At 39.9% G+C, this 25,919-nt stretch overlaps 1 protein-coding gene across 6 annotated transcripts in view; it reads right to left on the reverse strand.

Annotated features, from left to right (window-relative positions):
* The window catches only part of Srgap2 (SLIT-ROBO Rho GTPase activating protein 2), a 239,620-nt gene that overhangs the window by 211,872 nt on the left and 1,829 nt on the right, over positions 1-25,919 (reverse strand). For all 6 annotated transcript variants that reach the window (XM_029477380.2, XM_021172064.3, XM_029477361.2 and 3 more), the window contains exon 2: positions 25,243-25,902. In XM_029477380.2, the coding sequence (XP_029333240.1) occupies positions 25,243-25,309 (67 nt within the window). In that variant the 5' untranslated portion in view covers positions 25,310-25,902. The remainder of the gene's footprint in view (positions 1-25,242; positions 25,903-25,919) is intronic.

The raw sequence follows: 25,919 nt of genomic DNA on the forward strand, positions 1-25,919 counted from the left end.
TACTTCAATTCCATTTAAAATATGCTTATGCAGCAGAAACATTTTGATTGATTGAACTCCATTTTCTCAATACAAATTGCAAGTGATCAGCTCACAAAGGTAAATCAAATCTATCTCCAAAAAATATTTCCTCTTGATATATTAAAAACAGGATATTAAATATATATATAAATATTGATAGGTGGTGTAGTGCATGCCTTTAATCCCTACAATTGGGAAGCAATGTAGTGTTTAATAGATCTGAGTTCAAGGCCAACTTGGTCTAAATGGCAAGTTTCAGGCCAGCCAGGACTACAGAGTGAGACCCTGTCTCAAAAACAAAACAACTCAGTATATAAAAACACTGGTACTTGAAGTTCTCTATTAAAAGACACTACGACATCACATACTAACGATAATGTGCATTTGTAAAGATCAAACCTGTGTTAAAAAGAAGAAGGAGGTGGTGGCTTTAATCCCAACAAGAGCCAACAGGGGCAGGAGGATCTCTTGAGTTTGAGGACAATTTGGTCTATTTAGTGAGTTACAGGACAGCCAAAGCTACAAGAGAAACCCTATCTTGGGGAAAAAAAAAAAGAGGAGGAAGATTAGATGCAGATTAAAACTATCTCTGGAATAAGAGATGGATGGATTTGTGCTTGTACACATGTATGTACACACACATCTAATAGTTATATGCCTTATAACCACAGTTTGGACAACAATGGACTATATATGTCTATTATACTGGAGCTCAACTATTTATGTCTCCTAATGATATTGTGGCCTTTGTATTACCACATAGCTTAACACTTTACTCACATGTTTGTGGTGATGCTGTGTCAACAAACCCACTGCATCGCCAATCATATCCATATAAAAGTGCAGCACATATAATTATCCACATATATAATACTTGATAATGACAACAAACAATTATTTTGCTTGTCATCTTCTAAGCTATACTTTTATGTTAGAATATATTATTTATGTAAAAATAAACTTCTTGTAAAACAGCATGTTGTATCACTAGTGGCAGCAGACTCATACATCTATGTGTTTACCACACCTCTTACTTAGCATCAAGAAGTGAATAATTAACCTACACCTACATCTAGGTTTGTCCAAATACATTCCACTACATTCACACTATGACAAAAATCAGCCAATGAATGCATTTCTCATTACATGTTCCTATTGTTGCACAGAGACCACTAGAACATCTTTGTTACTGCACAGCCCAGCAAGTGATACATTGTGTCATTCTATCAAAACTTTACTTCCTGCAGGTCTGCAGCTCAGTGTAGATATTTGTCTAGTATGTAAAGGTCCTGAGGTTCAATCCTAGCACCATGGGAGGAAAGGATTTACATTCTTGTCTCTACAACAAATAAATGTAATGACAGAAATAAGAGTGCTTTTGATTGTCTGAAAGAAGAAAAACACAAGTACAAAAGCAGAGGCAGAGAGAACAAAGGCTGCTCCATGGAAAGACAGCATAGGTGCTAAGGGTCAGATCTTCAGGTCCAGGAGACTGACTCTGGGCTATGGTTCTCTATCCTGTGGTCCTCTCCTCACAAGGGCTTTCTTTCAGTAGCTTGTCCTCCATGCCAATCAATCTGCTTAGTCCAAGACCTTTTGACAACCAAAATACTAAGGAGCTCAGGTGTGGCCCAGCCAGGCAGGCCTGTACAGGTTCCCACCACACCCAGGTTGTAGGGTGGTAGAAAATGGAAAGAGCTAAGACTTTAAATGAATTGTTAATGATTTAAGCATTCAGAGTGACAAGCCTGGAAGATAAGACAAAGGGAACCTAAGAACAGTGAAACCAAATCAAGCCAAGAGTACATTCGATATGGGGTGACTCCAACATTACATAATCCCTGCAGAAATGAAAGAAGCTGCCCAGAGAGGAACAAAAATGAAAAATCTATCCTAAAGTACTCAAGCCCACTGGCTGCTAGCAAACAAAGTAGTTCACATTTTTCTTTAAACTCTGTGGAGAGGATATGTGACAAGCTGCCTCTGTGGTTGTATCCTGTTGCTCTACAAACACTTACTTGACTCTGGGAATGTGAGTGCTCCCAGTAGAAAAATGTTTGACAGTCAACACTAACAAATACCTATTTGAATCTTAACAGTGGGAAGTACAGGCAGGAGGAGCCTACCTTTTATCCTAAGCTATACAGTGAGTATCAAGGTATGCCTGGGATCCTCTGAGAGAATCTGTCTCAAAACCAGGAGCATCTCCAGGAAGTAAAAGTGACTATAAACATTCTATCCTTCCTGGTTTTCCCTCTTCATATATTTTTCTGAGATAGCTTTCTTCCCCAAGAAAGAATTTGGAAATGATTTCTTACTTAGTTGAAAATGTCATCGTGAAAAGGGGGGAGGGGAAGGGTTCTGAAAAAAATGTACCCTGCTAGGAAGCCACCCAGAAGATATGTGCCTTTCTTTTATATAGTATTTTACAATCAAATTTGATTTTACAAACCTGAATTTATCAAACTTAGAGGAAAAAAAAGTATTACAAAACCAAAATTGACCTGTAAGAAGGACATGCAAGTTCCCATTCTCATTTCTAAAATCAATGGGTTTGATATTCTCAAGGTATTTTGATTTATTACTAAATACAAACGATTATAGGTCATGATTAAACTCATGAACTACCAACAGAATACCATAATCACCCTTTAAGTGCCCAGCACTGCTAAACACCAGGGACAGGAACAAATGAAGTACGAAATAAATCTTTCCATCTGCACCAAATTTGAAGACAATCTCAATTAATTTACCAATAGGGTACACTGCATGACAACATTATTTGTCAATTTGATGGAGTTCAAACACACTTTGCCATGAAAGGTATGCTATGTGTTTCCTTTCAGTTCTTAAGATGGCAAACTCCTAAGACCATACTGCAACTGAAACGCATCAAGTATATGCAAATCAAACACAACACAGAAAACTGATGTAATATGAAAAATATCTGGTATGTAGATGGTCTTTAGTTAGCCACAAAGAATTTTTCATATATAAACTTAACAAGGACACTATGGATTGGTGGCTATTTCATCATATATTAGTCATATGTTCAAAGGAGGAGACAAGCACAGAAAACCTGGGAAAGTTTCAGCATAGCAAAGCTACTAAATGGCCTATAATGTTGGCCTTCTTAACTCTAAATCCCACTTTCTCTGCATTACTAAAGACCAAAAAAAAAGAAATATATAAGGTTTTATCTGCTTATTTTTTAAAGATTAATTGTATTTTAAATTGGACATATATGTGTCTGTGGGTGAGCAAGAGCATGTGAGTACATGTACTATCAGAGACCAGAGGTGTTGGATTGCCTGAGCTGGAGTTACAGGCATCTGTGAGTTGTCTGAGTGCTAGACTTGGGTCCGAACAGAACATGGGAACCAAACTTGGGTCCCTTGGAAGAACAGTAAGTACTTTTATCCACTAAGCTATCTCTCCAGCCCCTGCTTTGTTTTCTTAAAAATGAAGTCTAAGAAATTTCATTTAAGGGAGATGAGGGCGTCAATTCAGATTTCATGATCAGGAGCACTTTTAGGTGATTTCAAGGTTGATAGTACTCCTGCTTTGTCACTTTCATCACATTCTAGGACTTGTGGTCAGGCCTCCGTCTTTGCAGGCCCCTCACTGGAGCTTTTCAAGTTCATCGGCCACAGCAAAGGTACCCTGGAGCAGGAGTTTGATTTGGCTTTAACTCATGAACAGAAATGTACAGAATCAACAGGGGTTTAAAAAGATTTCCTGGAGGTAAGGAAAAGGGAAAGCACTTGGAAAAAAGAAGTGGGAGACCGGGTAAATAGTACAGCTGGTAAAACACTTGCTGCACAAGGATAAGGACCAGAGGCTGAACCTGGTCCTCAAAGCAAAGTAAAAAGGTCTGGCATAGTGGCCTGGGCTTGTAACTTTGGTGCTAAGGAGACAGATATGGGTGGATTCTAGATGTTTACAAACCAGGTAGCCTAGTCTAGCAAGTGAGGCCCAGGCCAACAAGAAAGTGTATCAAAAAGTAGGTTGCATACATGTGCATCCACAACACATGTGCACATACACAAAAGAAGTGTATGTCATCTAGAGCAAAATTAAGTACGTTTCAAGTCTTGAAAGGAAAGCAAAGAGGGAAGAGAGTTAGAGGGGCCAGGTATTCTAAGAAAAGAATAGACACTGAGTCACTTCTCACCACTATCATATTAGGCCAGGCCAGGAGCCACAACCTACCTGTGCATAAGCATGGGTTTCTCCCTCAGAGTTGAGAAGGTGTCTATGAAGTTACTAGATGATGGTATATATAACCCCATACCTATGCCTTCCACAAAAATCCCTCCAATTGAATACAAATACCAAGTCTCATTCATTCATTTATTTATCCTTTCATTCATTCACCCAATAAACATTTACCATATGCCAAACACTGCACAGAATATTAGAAAAACAAAATAAGCAAAAACAGTCTCTGTTCTCAAGGAGCTCACAGCCTAGCAATTGACAAAGAGGTACAAACAGACGAATGAAACAGTGTTACTGGGATGTTCTCATGTTGTTAATTAACTAGCATTGCATTGGTATAGTCACTCTTCAAGCATGAAAAGAAGCCAATAGGTTTCCCAACATGCTGGACTTGGTTGACTGGCTAGTTATCATTTGGCCATCATATACTGAGGCCCAAACCAACATTTAGGCCAAAGGTACATTATTAATCACATACTTACCAGCTAAGTCATGTTCCCAGTGTGTACCCAGCCCAATTCACTGTTTTGTTTCCAAGACAGAATATGTATATTCAGTAATTTCACCCAAATTGTGTAAGAGCAACCTTAAACTGGGGCGGTACAAAAGGAGTTCACCAAAACATAGCATGTCATTTCAGATATGGCCCAGAAAGCAATAGGTGATTCACATTAACAAACATCCTTGAGACAGTGCTATATAGGTCAAGCCCCAGTAAAACAAACACCAAGAGACTATCCACACTCTTCTGTAATAGCAAATAAAGCCATAATTCATGTTTGTTGGAGCTGTGTAATTTACAAAGCCTGAATTATAGAAATTCATACACCTATATAAGCATAATCTCACAGAATCAACACAACAACCCCTAATTGTAGATACTGTGGCTACACTTCCTGTGGCTGGCAAAGCTGAGGCCAGGTAATGTTTGAGATTTATGGAGAGGCGTAAGTGCATCTAATGACACTCCCGCTGATACCCAAACCTTTCAACCTCTAGCTGTTTGTTTTATTGTGTTTCTGAACTCTGGTTTGGCATTCCCAGCCCAGCCAGCTTTGTTACTCACAAGAAGGAAGGGGGTAAACTCCTATAGTCTCCTAGGATCCAACAACAAATAGATCAAGAGATACTATAAGCCACTTCATTCAAAACAAAACAAACAAAAAATAACACTAATAATTCAAAAGCTCTGGAGATGATGACAAAATACATTAAGTTCAACTGTTAATACCTGAAATATATTTTTCTATTAATATCTTTAGCATGATCCCTTCTTTCAACAAATCGTACTTTACAATCTCTAATCAAATCCTCTATCAGAGAATCATCTCACCATCCCAGATTTATTAAAATTAAGGTGATTAGCCACTCCTGCCTCCACACCCAGAAACAAGACTAGCACCACCCAGGCATGTTTTGCTGAACTCAGCCTCTCCCAACACTCCCTGGAGTGCCTTTAAAATAACTTGGTCCTTATCCAGATCTGTAGTTGGACCATAGGCACTTAGGTGGTAACAGGGCTTGACTTGACTTCTCTTAAGTTCCCAGCTGACTTTCTGAAGAAGCTTTTAGATAACTCTCAAGGCAGGGCAGCTCAGAACTCAGAGTTTTCCTTTCCTTTGGTTAGTTGTGCTCTGCCTCTACAAAGCACTGGGAAAGGAAATGCTACTTAATCCCAAACACAAACACAAAATGAAATCCTCTTCAAGAGAGAACACTTCTCAGACTGAAATGTAAAGAAGCTGCAAATTAGGTCAGGTGTTTGACAAGTACAGGAGGTGTCATCTCTTTTGCAGGTTTCTCTGCAACATCCCCAATTTAGAAGAAAGGAAAATGACAGTTTTAATGAAGGGACTGAAGGTGGCACTGTCACTGTGTCACCTCAAAGTCAGGATGTCTAAAATAGTGTTCATTTTCTTAGCAACTGCAGCATTTCTTCCTCTGTCTCTTTCTGCCATGGTCTCTGCTTCTCTCAAGCTAGAAACTTCAGGCATCCTTGACTGTTTTTCCACCCTTAGTCCCCACCCCACAGCTCACTGTTCCATCTTCCCACATAGTATGGTCAAACGTAGTACCAAGGGTTAAAAAACAAACAAGGCTTCAGAGTTGACCTGCAGTGAGACCCCCACTGGACTGCAAATCAACTATCAATCAGGAATCACACTTTGCTCATCAGTGGCTCCAAGAACTCAATTGCTAGCAAAAGACTTGTAGCACCAAGGGCAGGGCCCAGCACAGACTAACTAGTATGCCCTGTATGGACAGGAGCAGGCCTTCCCCTCCCTTCCCTGGCCAGCCAGGCTGCCCAGAGCAACCAAGGAGACCTGAAATGCAACAACATCATCACACTACTCCTCAGCTCTGACTGTCCCCATTGTTCTCCACTGCCCAAGTACAGAGCCCAGCCTGATCTTACTCCTGTTGATGACTCAACTCCAGCCAGGCACACTTGCTGGGTGCCTACCATATGCAAACATGGTTCTGGATGCTGGGAATGCTGAAATGAAAGGCACCCACTGCTCGCCATCCAATATAACTCATAAGTTTTCTAATACAGAATGTGTGTCTAAGAGAGAGAAATGAGAGGGGGTGAGAGTACATAAAACCATCATTGTATCAGAGTGTAGGAAGTGAGGCAGGAGTGGTGAGCACACAGAGGGCTATGGGAATGCCACTAAGGGAAGACACACAGCCTCTGTTCTTCCCTCCTACTCTCAAGTCCCACTCCACAAACCAAGGTCTTATTCACTATGGCCAACACCTCTCCCATCTCAGAATTCCTCAAGTGCTTATCAACATCACTCATTTTTAGTCATCCCAGGCTGACGCCATATCTTGTATTTCTGTGGGTTAATTTTTTTAATTACTTTTCTTATATGCAAGTTGTTTTCCTTCCCTGATTTACACAATACAGAGGAAAAGAACAAAATTCTAGATAACCTGATATAACCTGAAGCTATTAATTATTATTATGGCAAAGGCTATATACATAGAACTACTGACAGGCAGTCACCAAGTCACATACAGACACAAAACAACACTTTTATTTCACTTTTTAAAAGTACACTGTCCCCTCATTGCTAGAACCTGACTTCTTAGCCTTTGTATCTAATCCAAAATGAGAGAGAAGACCCTTGACAGTAAAAATAACTAAAAACATTCCAAAGTAAAATCTGCTAAAATAGTAGTCTAAGCTGGATATAATGTAATTTCAGCCCTTGGGCAACAGGAGCAAGAGAATTACAAGTTTGAGATCAAGTTGAGCTGAACAGTTTAAGAAGCCAACGTGGGCTGTTGTTTAGTGAGATTCTGTCTCACAATAACAAGAAAAAAAATGTTAAAGTGTGGTAGGGCACATCTGTACTCCCAGCACTCAAAGGTTGGGGGTTAAACTCAGCTATATAGTGAGTTTGAGGCCAGCCTAGACCACACAAAACCTTGCCTGCCCCCCAAAAGGTAGGGGAGTCAGGAGAGATTGTTCAGTCAGTAAAGCATTTACCATGCAAGCATGATCCCCAAAACCTCTGTAAAGAAGTGTGTCTGACATTTGTAATCTCAGCACTAGACTATCAAGGCAGAGGCATGAGGTTCGCTGGCCACAGCTTACCCAACTTTGCAACCTAGCCTAATCATGGAGCCCTAGACAGTGAGGGATCCTGTCTCAAAAAGTTAAGGTAAATGGTACCTGAGGAACAATGTATGACATGACTCTGGCCTCCACATGTATATGTACACATGTATATGCATACCTACATGGTATGTATGTATGTGCACACATATAGACACACACACAATGAATAAATGAATGATACCGGATTTCAATTTTTAAAATGTATAAGTTCTTCAAATAAATTCTTAAGTAGTAGATTGAAAGTAAGAATCAATAGCTAAAGCACACATACATGGGAACTGGAGTTCAGATCCCCAGTCCCTATGTAAATATCAGTGTGGCCTGATGTCCCATCTATAATCCTAGTATTTGAGAGGCAGAAATGGGATATCCACACAGAGCAAGCTAATTAGCTAGAAAAGCCAATCAGTGAGAGTCCCTACCTCAATAAATAAGAGCTAAAAGATCAAGAACAATCAAGAAAAACATTCATTGTCAACCTTTGGCCTCCATAGGTATGTATATAACGTACATCCTCCCCCGATATACACACAACTATATATACATACAAACAAAAATATATATCATGGGCTAGGTCTACAGAGTGAGTTTCAGGCTAAACTGGCTGAATAATGAAGGCTCTATCTTTAAAAATTAAACAAGGGTTGAAAAGATGGATCAGTGGTTAAAAGCACTGGTTGCTGTTTCAGAAGGCCTGGGCAGTTAACAGTCAACTGTATCTCCTGTTCCAGGGGAATTCATGGGTACCAGGCACATACATGACACATATCCATACATGAAGACAAAATATCCATACTCATTAAATGAAAAAATTTTAAACAAAATAGTAAATAGATGCCACATACAGTACCATAATTGCAGAGCTATTCTGTGTAGGACAGTGGTGTCAGCCCAGTGTTGTCTACTGTAGGAGAGAAAACATTTGAGTCCCTTAACAAACAGCGACACCTTATATCCATTCGGGGGCAATACTACTTCAGCATAATGGAGAATTGGTCTTGTCTGCAAATCTGTATAAATCTGAAGTAAGCACAAAGGTGACTATTACAGATCAGTGGAGAGAAAGGATTATGAAGGTAAGACAAACATTCATATTGAATATAAAATAAAGTTAGATCCCTAGCTCACAGCATTTACAAAAATTAATTCCTGGTGTATTCAACAAAGATATATGACAAGTAATACTCTTTAAAACTCTTAAAAGAAAATACAAGTACATTATAATTTCAGAATAGGAAAAATATGCATGTACATAATGTTTTGAACAAATTCATGCTATAAAGAGGTCAGACAATTTAGTTGTATAAAAAAATTACATTACTCACACATTAATGAATTCAATAAAAAGAAGATAAACAAAAGGTATTTCAACCAATAATCATCAACAGCCAGAGTATATAAAGACTACCTATACATCAGTAATAAGAAAAGAAGGCAGCCTAAAAGCTCTCTGAATCATAATTTAACCACAATGGGCCTCTTTAGATGATTCAGCCAGTACAGGCACCTTCTACAAAGCTTGATAACCTAAATTTAGTCTGCAGGTCCCACATGCTGAAGACAGAGAAACACCTCCTGCAAGTTGTCCTCTGATTTCCACACATACACACACACACCAGTATATATGCATGCAATTGCATGAACACACACACACATCACTAAACAAACAAACAAACAAATTAAATAAATAAATAAATAAATAAATAAATGTGAGTAATTTTTAAAAGTACTACTCTGATGTCTAAGATTAAAGGATACAGCACAGTGAGTTAGCATCTTGTCTCATATGTTTATATTTCATTACATATTATGACATTTATTGCTTCATACTATCTCAGTTTATATACAAAACTCTGAGATGTAGGAATAATAATATCCTATATTATGTTCTTCTATAGATGAGCAAAAACTTTGAATTTCCTATTAATAATCCACAATATTATTTTTTTTTAATCTCATTATATAAGAATCTGTACTTGAGTGTTCATAGTAACTTTACTCATAAGAGCTCAAAGTAGGAAACAACCCAGGGCTCCTTCAATGAGTAAATGGTTAAATAGTCAAATGGCCACACCATGGGACAGTATTTAGCAATGAAAAAGAAATGTACTCTGTTTTTAAAATTACATTTATTTATTTGGAAAGAGGGTGCCACACCCAAGCGAGAAGTTCAGGGGACAGCTTTCAGGGTTAGTTCTTTCCCTTTCTCACGAGTCCCTGAGATTGAAGTCAACTCATTAGGCTTTAACAAAACTTAACACTGAGTCATTTCATAGCCCTATTTTATTATTGTTGTTATTGTGTGTGCTTGTGTGCATTCGTGCACGTGTGTATATTATGTGTGGGTTCACGGGCGCATGTGATATGTGCTTGGGATTAGGCAAGAGGCACATGCATCATAGAGCACGTGTAGGAATCCGAGAAGAACTTTGTGTAGTTGGTTCCTCTTTCTCCTTTTTCACAGATCCAGAGATTGAGTTTAACTTGCCAGTCTTGCCTGACAAGCACCATTACCTATTACACCATCTCACCAGTCTAAAGGAATGCACTCTTGAAAAAAGTCAATCCTCTTTGTTAATTTTTAAATTAAATTTAGTTGTTGTGTATGTGGTGTGTGTGTGTGTGTGTGTGTGTGTGTGTCTGCATACCAGCTGTTGCTACGGCACATATGTGGAGATCAGAGGAAAACTTGAGGGAGTCAATTCTCTTCCCACCATGTGGGTCCTAGGATCAAACTCAGGTCACCAGGCTTGCCAGCCAGCTCCTTTACTCACTGAGCTCTGAAAAAGTCAATCTTAAAAGGCTACATGCGCACAGATCTACTTTTATAATATTCTTAAGATGGTAAAATTATAGATGTGGAAAAGAGATTATGGTGTCAATAACTACAGGACTGGGGATGAAGCACGGAAGGCCCAGTGTAAAGTGTGGAAGAGGACAAGATTACAAAGGCAACATGATATGCTGGTTGAACTTGTCAAGTATTTTACCTAGATCAATGTCAAGGTCCTAGTTGTGACACTGTACTATCATTTTGTAAGTTATTAAGTACTGAAGAAACGTAAAGTTGTATACAATCTCTAATATTCTTATAACTACAAGTAAATATATACAAATCTCACAATAAACCATTTCAAAAATGACACACAAAAAAGAAGCCTGTTGTAGTACTAATTAAAATAAAATAAATCACCAAAAAGCAATGTGACTAATATCTACATCATATCACTTAGATGGAAATCATTACCTTCCCTATCAACCAACCTCATCAACATGACTTACCATCCCCTATGCACATGGCCATCCACTGCAATCCTTCCACTGTGTCTGTATTATCGATCCATACCTAGAATAGGCTGAAGTACTTGAAAGACAGAAATGCTTTTTTCTTTATGTGTATGCCCACACCCTAATAGCACCAAGCACATAGTAAGTTCCATATAAATGGGTGTTGGTTGAAGTTAGTTCATTCTTCCTGTTCATACAAAGTGTCCCAATACTAGAGGAAGTAAGGATGGGAGGGGACTGGGATGAACAAAACCCAGTAGTCAACAGCCAGAAGCCAAGGCCTTGCAAGTTTCGTGAATAAAAGTCTGCATAGGGCACATGGTGGCAGTAGTGAAGACACCAGTTCATTCAGCAAGCCTCTCTCTCTCTCTCTCTCTCTCTCTCTCTCTCTCTCTCTCTCTCTCTCTCTCTCCCTTCCTCCCCTCCCCTCCCCTCCCTCCCTCCCTAACCTCCCTCCCCCTCTTCTCTTCTCTTCTCTTCTCTTCTCTTCTCTTCTCTTCTCTTCTCTTCTCTTCTCTCCTCCTCCTCCTCTTCTTCTTCTTTCTCTCCTCTCTCTCTCTCTCCCCTCCCCTCCCCTCCCTTCCTATCCCCCCTTCCTTCTCTTTTCTCTTCTCTTCTCTTCTCTTCTCTTCTCTTCTCTTCTCTTCTCTTCTCTTCTCTTCTCTTCTCTTCTCTTCTCCTCCTCCTCTTCTTCTTCTTCTTCTTCTTTCTCTCTCTCTCTCTCTCTCTCTCTCTCTCTCTCTCTCTCTCTCTCTCTCTCTCTCTCTCTCTCTCTCTGATTTCAAGCTTGGCAAATGACAGAATTAACCATTCCTAGTTTGGGTCACTAGAAGAACACAATGAAAAGGTGGGCTGAGCTAGGCTCTTCTAGAAAGGATTTTAAAGGCTAGCTGACAGCCTTTTTCCAGAAATGATTAAACCCAAGAATTGCCCAGGGACAGAAGACTATTCTAAACACTAAGATCACTCAGAAACCTCACACTCTGTGTCTGGGCAAACATATTTGGCTGGTGGAGTAGAGAGAGGGTTCCCACGCCCTGAAAACAATGAGAACTCCTCACTCCTACTCCAAATAGTTTGAGCATAAAAAGGCACAAGCAGTTGCTTTGCTGCTCCTAATGTTATCGGATAATTTTTCAAATTCTTACTCAATTACATATCACTCTTATCTGCAATCTTCGCAGGCCAAACAGGCCTGCTTTCACATCATGCCTACTAAGCCCACAGAACACAGTATCCATTCCAAGTAATTCTCGCTCTCGTAAGCATTAAATCATTTAATGTCAAGTCTTGAATGAAAGAGTAAGATGCATGTATGTCTTGAGGTGTATATTCATGTTCTTTTTCTTCTAAGACCAAAAGAAGAGAGAAATGGGGCACAAAGGTTAAAAACCTAGGCAGTTTCTGTTTCTGCCAGGATAATGATTGATTCTTTTGCTGCTGAATCCAGAAAAACTGGCATTTCTGGACCCTTGCCTTTAACCCCAGAAACCAGCCTAGTCTACAGAGAGTTTTCCAGGACAGCCAGGGCTACATAGAGAAACTCTAACTTGAAAAACGAAGGAAGGAAGGAAGGAAGGAAGGAAGGAAGGAAGGAAGGAAGGAAGGAAGGAAGGAAGGAAGGAAGGAAGGATTCTCAACTTACACACAAACACACACACACACAAAAACACACACTTAGAAAGATGTAACTGGCACAAATCAGTTAACCAGATCCAACCTTTGGTGGTCAGAGTACTATTGCTGTTTGTGGAGGAAGTAGATATTTCAAAACTATTATTATTAGTCTTAACATACTCATATCAAAAATTTCATTAATCCAAGTAACAGATGCCATCTACCCCAAATGCTACAATGTTTGCTGACAGCAAAGAGCTGAGACAACTTACATCACCCCAAATCACTGAATATAGATGAAGAGATAGAGCATAATTGACTTTAAAGATGCCTAAAACATATGGCCTATTTATGTCACTTAAAGATGAAACTTAAACCAGGAGTAGGAACTCTAAGAAAAGCCCAGGACAAGTCTAATCTGTCTTCTATCTTTCTCCTGAGACAATAATCAGTATCTGGATTCTGTGACAAGTCACTTAATGCAAACCATACTTCTTTTCATCCTAAAAAGAAATGGCATTGCATCTTTTCACTTTCTAGTTGAGAACTAAAATTCTGAGGGTGGAATGGTTTGTTCAGGATCAGGCAACTCATCCTACAATACCCTAAAACCGCTCTTCCCATGAATGTATTTCTCAAATGCTACAACAATGAAAATATGAGCTATAATTATTAATGATGCTCATTTTAAAACAACAGGCTGCTGCTTAGCCTATTCATGGAGTAGAAAGAAAACATAACTGTGAAAATATTTCAACTGTTCCTCCTTCAATCTGTCCACCTATGAGGCACATCTTCCTATCAGTGTAATAACTAAGCAAATACCACGGCAAGCGCTCTCTGGATCTGTGCCATCCAGGCATAGGCACTAGAGCTAGGGAGAGTGTTGTTCTGAGAACAGTTTTTGTGCCCATAAGTAGAAATGTCTCCTACAAGAGATATCTTTAAAATAAGCAAGAATAATAAGCTCTAAAAGCTAAAAAATAAAAAATAAAAAAACAACCAACAAAAAACTTAGAGATGTTCTAATTTAACTCCTAATTTCACAAATGAGAAACCCAAGGCATAAACACGTTAAATATGAAGACATTTAGAGCAGTATATTAAATCCTTCTTGTTTTTTTAGCTAAGAGACTGGGAAATAAGAAAAGTCAACTAAACATATATAACATCTCAGAATAGCAAAGAGTTTTCAAATGGATTATTTTGTTGGTGGTAGTGGTGGTATTTTGAGACAGAGTCTCATGTAGTCCAGTCGGGCCTTCAGCTCAGTATGTAGTCAAAGATGTCTAACTTCTAATCCTCCTGCCTCTACTTCTCACATGCTAGGGCTTACAGGCATGTGCCACCGTCTCCAGCATCCAAATGAGTACTTTAATTTGAGCCTCACAGCAGTATTAAGTCAGCCTGGGTGAGTGCCCTGTTTTCATCACTTACTTAGTGGTGTGCTTTAGAGCAAGTTGTTTAACGTCATTTTGCTTAACCTGTGAAACTGAGATGATAATAGTTACCTCATAGAGCAATTGGGAAATTCTTGGACTAATATATGTAAAGCTTTCAAAACACCGCCTAGAACTCTGAGGCCCTTAATAAATGCTAACCATCATTTTCATTACTAGTGAAAGCCAGGAACTGCTGTCCACATTTGCAGATAAGAAACACAGCTCCAAAATAATTACCTGTAGTCAAGATGTCTCCCAAAGAGCGGCTTCTTCATCCAACAAGCTCTGGTACCAGTATGTACACACACACACACACACACAGAGGAAATCTTCAGAAACAGGATTTTTTTTTTTTTAAGCTCCTGTCGTGACATGTCCTGACAAGTTTCACCCTCTTTGCTGGGTCCCTTTGTTTTCTGTGTTCTAGCATCCTGTGGAGTCCTGGCCATTCCAGCTACCCTTGGATGATGAAGTCTTCCCCAGGGAGAAGAACATGCAGACCCTGCCCTCTAAGTCATGATTATAACTACACAAGCTAGGCTTACAGCAGCATAGATAATGCCAACTTCCACAATGCCTTTTGAATTACCTACCTACTGATTAATGAATTTAAAGCAAAACAGTTATGTGGGGGAGAGGTTCTGCCTTCTACCAACAGATGGTATCCTAAAAAAAAGAGAGAAAGAAAAAGAAAGCGGCACACATCCTAGCTGTTTTCCTTCCTCAGGAATATATATTTCAATTTTAAGACCATCCATTCACAATGCACAAATAAGGTCAAGGCTACTAAATACCAAATGACTTGAAATGCTAAGGAAGAGAGCTTTCCTGTTTGTCACTTGGACTTTTCCTCCCCACACAGCTGTTTCTAGCCAGGTAACAGCTCTTGCAAAACCCATGCTTTGAAACAGAATCCTGACAATTCCTCTGTAAGTTCATGCTCTTAACTCCTAGTCAAGACAGACCAAACTTTTCTCAAATTGGGATTTTGAATATCTGTTTAAAATGATACATAAGTCCTGGGTAAGTACAGAATGTATTTTGCTTCAACAACAAAAAGGTTTAACTATTTTTTTAACTCCTGAGAATATCACACTAAATATTTTTCTTGTACAGTGGTTCGCATTCATAATCTCAGCACTCAGGAGACTGAAGAATAAATATTACTACAAGTTCCAGGACAGCCTGGGCTACATAGTGAGTTCCAGGACTACAAAGCAAGACACTGTTAATAATAATAATAACAACAACAGTAATAATGATGATGATGATGATATATTTTTTCTGTTTTTCCTCCCCCTGCCCCATCCACAAGGTAGGATATATGATTGAAGAAATCTAAACAGCTCAAATAGTTCTAGGACATTAGATTCAAGAGAGTTAAAAGAGTGTGTGAAACAAATACGAATCATTTCTCACTTGCTGGGGAGCTCTATCATGCTGGGTCATCAGTACTTGTCCTTAAGAAATGACAATATTAGCCGGGCGTGGTGGCGCACGCCTTTAATCCCAGCACTCGGGAGGCAGAGGCAGGCGGATTTCTGAGTTCGAGGCCAGCATGGTCTACAAAGTGAGCTCCAGGACAGCCAGAGCTATAAAGAGAAACCCTGTCTCGAAAAACCAAAAAAAAAAAAAGAAATGACAATATTTATGTTTAATCTATGTTTAATTTCAAGTAACATTATGGAAGGGAGTGGGCTTTTTATGCAACAAAGAGGAAAAATGCAGAAGTGTGGTGACATGCATTATGTCACATCCAACCTCAACTCAGACAATAGTTCGATTTAGTTTTTGAATAGATTTTGGCTATGAGTCTAGCCTTTAATGTCTAAGGCATCTCTCCAGCCCTGATTTGTAAATGTTTTTAAAGTGCTTAGCATGTGCTGGAAGCTGCACACATGCAAATAAAGAGGGCAGATATATGCAGAGAAGCAGAAAAGGCTTCTGGGAGGTGACTATATCTAAGCTGAGCTTTAAAGGATAGATAAGTTTACCAAGGAAGAGAACCCAATTCTAGGAGAGGACAGAACATGAACAAAGCATGCCTTAGCATGATAGTACAGAAACTAGCGACAGTTAAGTTCCTCAGCAGTATGAAATGTGAGGAGGATAGATGGGAAATAATGACTGTAAACAACCTTACATGTTATGACCTAAGCAGAAGAATGAGTGTTTGTTTGTTTCTAATCACTTTGGTGATTTATCAAGGTCAAACTTAAAAACTATTTGTAAAAGAAAGTATATTTCTAGATCATCCTTTTAGTCATTCATCATCATAGTCAATAAATATTCACTAAAATCTACCATTTCAGCTATAATCATATTCTAGGCATCTTTCCTATGTGAAAGGACTCATAATAAGAGCTATTTATTTAGCATTTAATAATTGTCATACATTGAGTTAATATTTTTATAGTACACTTGTAATAACAATAAGGTAAGCCTTCATTCACTATATATCACAATAGAAGATGCTTGGAACAGAACTTCAGTAATGAACAAAAAGGTGATATAAGACTCCATCACCTAAGTAATTCCAACACTTAGACTCTTTGCGTTATACAAGACAACATTGAGACATTTCTACAAGCTGTTAGGGTGGCAGACACCTTTAATGCCCACACAAAGAAAACTAAGGCAAGAGAATCATAAGTCTGAGGCCAACGTGAAGACCCTACATCTCAAAAGGCAAAGAGGGCGAGGGAGATAGCTCAGTAGTCACAGCTCGCCTTATAAGTAAAAGGACCAGAGTTCAGGTTCCCAGAACACATATCAAAGTTGGGTGTATGTAACTGTAGCTGTGAAAAACAGGTGATCTAAGGAGTTAGTCGGTTAGTGAGACTAGTTATATCTATCAGCAAGCTGTGGGTTTAAGAGATTATACCTAAAGAGAAAAAAGCAGAAGAGCAATCAGGAAGACTCCTGACATCAACACACTAACACATGCACCCATTCACGCACAAACACATATATAAATTTATCACACACACAAAAAGAAAAAAACAGTAACTCCTGGTAGAAGACTGAAATACAAGTATTCAAAACATAAGACAGTACAGTACAAAATCAGTCTCCTGGGAGATCTATTGAGAAGTACTATGTGGGTGAAATAGAGGAGTCTTTCTGGTTATAATGACCACAGAAGGCATCCCAAATAGATGAGACTAGAAGGGTGGGATTTCAGCAGATGAACATGTGGGGCTGGGTAAGAAGAGAGGAACATTCCATGAGAGCAATCAGAACTCAGACTCTGATGACAACCAAAGTTCTAATGCCTGTTTGCAGGGGGACCGAACATTCACAGGGGGCAGACTCTGGGTAAGTCACCAAATGAACTAACTATACCTCAGTTTCTTCTTTAACTAAATGTGATGGCAGTAATATATTCCTTGTATAAGGATTATGAAATATGAAGTATTTGGGATAATGCTGAGTGCAACAGTAATCCCAAACAATATTGTAGCTAGTAGTGAATACATTAAAGGAACAACAAGCAGTCCAAACAGGTCCCCAATTCTCTGAAAGAGCAAAAGGCCAGCATAGCTGGAATGGTAGGTGTAACCAGATGAAAGACAGAGTTCATAACCTACCTAAGAAAGCTGGGCTCTATTCAGCAGGCAATGGGTAATCAGCCATTAGGGGAAATGCCATACCCATAGCCTTCAGAGAGAATCTCCCATGGCAGTCCCCTCCCCTTGTCATCTAGCTCACTTGTGACCCCTTCTATGAGGTGTAATGCCCTCAGGACTAGTTCTAGCAAGGTCTATAGGAAAATAGATATTGTCATTTGTCTGCTCCTAACAAGGCCAAGACTTTCCTTCCTTCTCTCTCTGTTGTACACTCTCTCCTAAAAATAAAATAATGGCTGAGATAAAATTATTAACCCAACCCTCTAGAAACAGTTCACTTATCATTAAGGTTAAACCAATTTTCTCAGAGCCAGTTTCAGTAACTTGCAGTATTATTTATTACTTTTTAAAACTTGATAATTCCTAGCTTTTTAACTTTTTGTCTTCTCTTATCTTATTTGTTTTCCCATGCACGGTTATTACAGTTCTCTTTTTTAAAATATTATATTATAAAAACCATAAGGGTATATTATACTAACATTTGATTGTATTCACTATCTTGGCACTAATAGTTCCATAGATATATATAATGTAGCGTTCACTGGAGATCAAACTCAGGGGTGCTAAGAATCAAACCCACAATTTTAATGAATATGAGGCAAGCATTCTGCAACTAAACTACATTCTCAGCCCTAAATTTCATGCTTTAAATATGTACAGCCTATTAAATGCCTTTTAAAACTTGAAAACAAAGCCAAGCTAGCAATGGTAACATATGCCTGTAATCCCAGCACTCAGGAGACAGAGGCAGGAAGATCACTGCAAGTCTGAGGCTAGCCTTGTATATACTGAAAGTTCAAGATCAGCCAGGGCTATCTAAAAAAACCTGCTCTCTAAACAAACAAAACAATTCAGCAATTGTTTAAGACATAGAAAATACATTAATTAATATAATTACTAAAAAAGTATAAAATTTTATTGCTAATAAAACACAATGCTCATATTAAGAACATAACAAAAATATAAATGCATATATTAAAACTTTAAAAGTTATTGAGATAGTGATTATAAAAATATGGATGTGCAGACTTATAAAATATTGGTATAGAACATGTTTTAAGAAAGAGAATCTTAGCCAGGCAGTGGTGGCACACGCCTTTAATCCCAGCACTCGGGAGGCAGAGGCAGGTGGATTTCTGAGCTGGAGGTCAGCCTGGTCTACAAAGTGAGTTCCAGGACAGCCAGGGCTACACAGAGAAACCCTGTCTCAAAAAACCAAAAGGAAAGAGAGAGAGAGAGAGAGAAAGAGAAAATCTTAGGGGCTGGAGAGATGGCTCAGCTCCTTTTCCAGAGACCTCAGTTTGACACCCAGTACCCACATGATGGCTCACAACCTTCTGTAATTATAGTTCCAGGGGATCCAACACCCTCTTCTTGCCACTGTAGATACCAGGCACACATGTGGCGCAAAGACATACATGCATGCAAAACACACATACACACAAAAATAAAAATGTTAAATTTTAAAAATAGAGTAAGAAAACACCTATGTCCATTGCAGCATTATTCCAACAGGTAAAGGGTAGAACTAACCAAGTGCCCATCAATACATGACTGAAAAACAAAACATGACAGATACAGTCACACAGTGAGTATCATTCCACCTTAAACACATGACAACATCGATGAGCCTTAAGGAAAATAAGTCAGTCACAAATGGGAAGTGCTGTATGATTCCACTTATATGAGGTGCCTAGAGTTGGAGACAGACAATAGAGGGGTGGGGGCCTGGAGCAAGAGATGGAGAGTACAGGGTTACTATTTGGTGGGTTCAGAGCTTCTAATCTGCAAAAATGAAAAGAGTTTTATGGATAGATGATTGATAATGGCTGTAAAACAATGTCAACATAGTTAATGACACTGAACAGTACACTCAAGAACGGTTAATATAAGAAACTTATGTGCATTTAACCACAGTTTAAAAAAAAAAAAGAAATGAGAGTTCCTACACATTGTCATCAAAGGCATTTGCCTACAATTTTTAAAGCTCTTATTTATTTTCAAACTAAGTTTCTTCAAAAGTAACTTTCTGAGATTCCCCACTGAAGCTAACAGTTCTCTTGAATTTTATTACTAGAAATCATACACTAACTGGTTTTCCTTTCAGGACAACGGCATATTTTCCTAATGTAGCCATCAGAAGTCTAGGATGTGGGGTAGACATGACTCCCCTACAAAAAGGCTTTATTGCAGAAGGGGAGCTTTACAGGGACCACACTGGGCAGACAACAGGATTTGAAAAGTCAGCATCTGGGAGCTAGCTGATGCTGAAAATAGACCAAACCAGGTCATAGTCTATAAACTTCACAAGGGCTTATCTTTAGCTTTTAGCCTGAGTGGTATAAAATCAATGAGATCCCAAAGGGCTTCTCCCAAGGAAATGTCTGTCCTATCCTTCCTAGAGATGAGTGCCTGTCATGGTAAAGGTAAGGAGTATTGCTAGGCAGCTCCCATTCACTGCTGTTTTGCATAGTCGTATGGCATAGCCTAGCTCCTAGGTTTCCTACAGGGTCCTGCAACTCTGGGTACCTGAATTTTCCCAAAGAGTTTCATTTTCTTTTAGGAGTCCACATTATTGCTGAGTTTCTATGTTCCCTAAATGAGGGAAGAGCACTCAGTCATCTCCCAGGAAGGTGATAGCATCTGTTCGAGGATTCCAAAGAGATGGTTTACTGCAGCTTTTCACAAACTGATTATATTTAAAGTTCCCTTGGGGTGTAAGTGAGTGGAGGTTGGGAGGAAAGACACTTTAGGGAAAAGACCTTTGTTGGCATAAGCTAGGAACTTCTTAGCCCTCCCCTGAGAACAAGTCTGTTTAATACCCCCAATTGGCATTCCCAAGCATGAGTGCACACACAATATGGCTAGAACTGAAATCTCATCTCCAGCTCCCAAAGGGTACCAAAGAGTTAAACTGTTCCAGAAAACTGATTTGTTCTTTTCCTATCAAAATGCTCCATGAGCAAATTATAAAAAGTTCATCTCTCTCTGTCTATAATAGCATACACTGTAATCCCAACTTTTGGGAGGCTAAGATAGGAGAATCACTGTGAGTTCGTCCAACCTGAGTTATATATAGTTAAGACCCAATCTAGGCAGATCTCTGAGTTTGAGGCCATCCTAGTCTATATAGAGAATTCCAGAACTACATAGGGACACCCTGTCTCAAAAAAAAAAAAAAAAAAAAAAAAAAAAAACCAAAAAAAAAAACATAGAACAACAACAAAAGACCCTGTCTCAAAACATAAAAATGATAATAATTTTACTTCTTAGCTTTATGGTGCACAAAGTTGAAGTAATAGAGGGGAGGGGGAAGACAACCTTTAATACCTAATTAAGGAAGTACCTAGAGGTATTGTGCACAGTAATATGAATTCACCCAAGTCCCACCCAGACAATTACCTCTATTCTATGTCCCACTCTTCACTATGCAGTGTTTAAGTGCCAGCAAAGATGCTAACAGGCTAGAGGTCAAATGTACCAGTTTCCAATCATGAATCTCATCAAGGTTGTCAAGAATTTCCAGAAATTCCTGTACATAAAAGTACTTTATAAAATAAAAAATAGAAATAAGAAAACTATGCAAGAAGACTAAGAATATTAGTGCTTTTGGGTTGGACACTGAAAGACATGAACTTTTCAAAGGAATCCAAACACCCACAAAGCAGAAACAGTGGTTGTTCTTACATAGCCACATAGCAGACTGATTAAGGGAGCATTGCTCCTGCCCCTGAAAACCATACTGAGGTAGGACTGCTACTGAAATCTCAGAAATTCCTCAGAGCACATGCAAGCAGGTGCTTTTAAGAAATAATAGCATGAGAGAACAAAATCATAGAAGAGAGTCCAAAGTCTACTGAAAGTCTACTTGGTTCAAACAATTCTGACTAAAAAAGCAGAGATACATACAATATTTTCAGACAGTTTGCCTATCATGCATAAAAGGAAATTAATGTTCAAAGAGTATGGGAGATTTTTAGTGGAGATGAATTTGTTTTGTTTTTGTTGTGTTGTGTTGTGTTGTGTTGTGTTTCTGAAACAGGGCCTCACTCTACTCCAGGCTGGCCTCAAACTTCCAAAGTTCTTCTACCTCAGCCTCTCAAGTACCAAGATTACAGGCATTTAAATGACAGGCACATGACACATTTTGTTATTCCCCAACAAACTTCAACTAGAACTGATTCATTCCTACTATGGTTTCCTATCATTTAACAGCTGGTGCTTAGAGAGTGAACCCTCAAGGCAGCCTGACTAATTGGCAAGTAGACTATACAGTCACTGAGTACTCACAGGTGCCAGATACTGAGCTACAAGAAATCTGCAGACTAGCGAGCTCCTTTATTCCTCATAGGAATAGGAAACACACACTATTTTGCCAATTTTCCAATTAAGAAACCGAGACTCAGACAAGACATGTAACATAGTAGAACAAAGGTTTAAACCTGGCCTCTCTGCCTCTAACACTTTTACTTTTAACGGGCACACCAAATTGATAGCTGTATAACATTAAAAAGAAAATTCTTGGCATCTCTGAGAGAAGTAACTCTGGCAGCACCATGGGCTACTTCCACAGAATTCATAAAACGCGGAAACTCTACTGTAGAGGGTAGGGGCTCACACCTGTCTTCCCACACTCACAAGTCTGACTCAGGAAGACTGCCATAAATTCAAGGTCAACCTGAATTACAAAGTGAATTCTGGGCTACCACAGCCTACACATTGAGACCCTGTCTCTAAGAAGCAAAATGAACAAACAGAACACAATTTTTTGAAAGCCCAAATTCTTAATTCTGACAGGTGAGGTAGTAAGTCACAGTGCCAAAGCCAAGATCCTTTGAATTCAAATTATAGAGTCTTCCACCATGTATGGTTCTAGAAATGTAAGCACCATAGGGGTCTAGCATTCTGTCTTCTTGGCTGATGTAGAAAGGCCTAGAACACATACTAAGCACTCAACAAATAATAAATAAAACAAGGAAGGCGCCACTTTTGACTGTGTGACCTTGAAAGGGTTTTTTCCCTCTCATAACCTCAGTTTCCTTAGATGACAATACTTCCTGGAGAGAGGTGACAATTACATAGACCACTCACTGGGGTGCCATGGTGCATGATGAACACCCAAAGTAAACTGTTAGCACACGGCTGCTATACATCACTATTACAGATCACACACACTTGCCTTAAGAATTGTTTTCACCATGAACAGATGATATTTTTACTGGGAAGGTACAGAAGTCCATCAAACTACTCCTACCTTCTACACAGCTACCACCTAGCTGTGTGACCTTGAACAAACCTCTCCAGTTCTCCACCTCCTCCTCAGCTGTAAACTGAGGGACTAAACCAAGTCAGTTCCAAAAGCATTCATGGGCACCTCCTCCAGCGAGAACTCAGGGTCAGCCACCTACCAAATTCTACATTCCTGAATAGTCAATGGAAAAATATTGACACACACACACACACACACACACACACACACACAAAACAACGGTCTCTAGTCTGTGGCAGGGTTGAAGAGAAACTCCAAATAGCTAAGTGCATTACATCATCTCAATGAGCAATATTTGTAAATACGCAAAGTATTTAATTTTTGAGACACTCATAAGAAGCCTATTACCAATTTTTTAAAAATCAGCAAATTCTGATACCTGTTAGCCCTGAACCTTAAAAAAAAAAAAATCACCAACATATAAAAAAATCACTTTTCATCTTAGTCAAATGTGTGCTTATGGAGAACCACCTGGGAAAGACAAAGTTATTAACACTCCCTATGGCAACAGTTAAGAATAGGATGCATTTTTTTAATGATATATCTGGTTAAAACCACAGGGAGTGCATTACAAGAGCAGAATGTGCTGCATCTGGACAGGACATAGAGGCCAGTGGCCATTGTTTACAAAAACAGGCTGGGATTATGAATAATGACAAGAGGCCAAGACCTCAGTTATAACTCACAACTACACCTCTCTCAATTCCAATCCAACTGGAGCTCTCAGCATTCAACTACCCCATCCTTGTAATAAATCTGACCAATATTTGCAGTCAAATGGATTGAAGGTCCCTTAGGGCATCTCCTGCATTGACCAAACTGATAATATATATTCTTAAAAAAATCCTGAAGACACAATGATGACTTCAAACTGCCTTTCAACCTTCTAAGAGATAAAAGGGACTACCCATTTCACACTCTCCCTCTAACCCACATCCAAGGCAATCATCAGAGGGGAGACATGGTCTTTACCAAGTCCTCTAAGATAGAAAAAGATCTCCTTGCATTGGTGCAGGGAATGGAGTAGGGGCCCCTCCCTCTCTACTCTGAAACAAAGGAAAAACCCAGAGTTCCAACCATGTGGTGTAACATTCAAGGCCACCCACCTCTCCCACTTCCCAGCTAAGGTCTCAATGAACTGTAGCCACATGGCTCTTCCCAGTGACTGGTCAGAAAGGGGCAGTGCCTTGCACGAACACAGGCTAGGGCTCCTTCACTGGCATGACACCTCTTATGGGAAATGCCCGAGAAGGGAAAGCCATGTGGGTATAGGTTTTGATTTGAGAAGCCAATTTAAGCAGTGGACTAGATGAGGAGACAATACTTGATTTCCCCAGGTCCACATTCTGCCTTATCCCTTCACATTTTTGCTGAAAGGAAATGGACCTCTAAAAAGCATGTATTCTGGAGCAGAGGGCGACAACGCAGAAGGGTTAAACAATTATGTCTTCCTATTTTCCAGTTTCAGCACCACTCTGAGAACCTAACAGCCTAACTCTGTTAAGGTTTAAGTGAGGGGTGGAAACCAGTTTGGATGGCCTTATTCTTTCTGGTCTGTGATCTTTGATTGTATGCAGGGTGACCACGGGCCAGGCAAGTACTAGGTACACCCAATATGGCTAGGGACTTCCTGAATCCAGTGTCTTGGCAAATCTCAAGCTTTAATACAGTACACCAGAAAAACCCCACCTCTCCCAGGTCTCTCCAAATGGTATCCCCTTCCCAAGGTTGCCTTTCCACCTGGACTTCTCTACAACCTTTGAAATAAATATCCAAACACCTGTCAGATTTCAGCTGTCCTTCAAGGAAGCTTGACTCAAGACACCCAAAGGCAAATTGCAGCTTTTTTTCTCTCTCTCCGGAGAACCTCCTGCCCCTCCCCCACCCTGCCCAGCCTTTGGGAAAAAACTGCCAAATTAATGGTCAGCCCCACAAAGATATTCCTAAAGCCCTCTTCCAGTGCCTGTGGCCCCTGACACTGCTGATCCACCTATGAAACCACCTCTGGGGTCAACTTGCCACCTGCTCCACCCAAGAAACAAACGCCCTGAAAACTGGGGTGGAAACGCATGCTTCCACCAGTCTGCAGAACATATGCTTTATGCTAATTTTCAAAATCCTTACCTTTGACCTGAGTATCGTACTCTGCGATGATCTCCTTATCCTTTTTGAATTTGGCTGGAGACGTCATGTTTTCCTTCTTTCTTCCAAATCCGAATTGTGAATTGATAGATCCACAGGAAAAATCCAACCACTGATATCAATGCCTCCAAGGCCACTTCTCCCACAGGCAGAGAAATGCCCCGCGGTGGTATCCAGAGCTCCAGGAGAACACGAGCGGCGAGATGGGCAGCCGGCTACTGCACACACATGCAGACTGTGGGCGCTGAGGCCGGGGGTGGGGAAGTGGGGGGCGGCGGCGGCTGGCTTAAGTACTAAAGCCCTAACCACAACCGCAGCATTAACCAGGAGAACTGCAGCGCCCGGAGGCTGGCCTGGGGTCTGACATCAACGACACAGGCTGGGAGTGGAAGTCCTTCCGCACGACATGGTGTAGGGGATGCGGGGGTGTGGACGCGCCCAGCTGTGTCCCTAGGAGGGAGTGGGTTTGTCTTGGGGTGCCAGGGGAGGGCTAGGCGTTCTTCGCGGGATTGTGTGTGTGTGTGTGTGTGTGTGTGTGTGTGTGTGTGTGTGTTACCAGCTCAAAGATTCTGCAAATCAAATCCCAAAAGGGTGCCGCTGCAGCGCAGAGTGGGTCGGAAGTCTTTGCTCCGGTTCACTAGCCTGTAAATGCAAGAAAA

Source organism: Mus caroli, unplaced genomic scaffold (genome assembly GCF_978045245.1).
Source record: "Mus caroli unplaced genomic scaffold, Mus_caroli_1 scaffold_1, whole genome shotgun sequence".
Classification (NCBI taxonomy): Eukaryota; Metazoa; Chordata; class Mammalia; order Rodentia; family Muridae; genus Mus; species Mus caroli.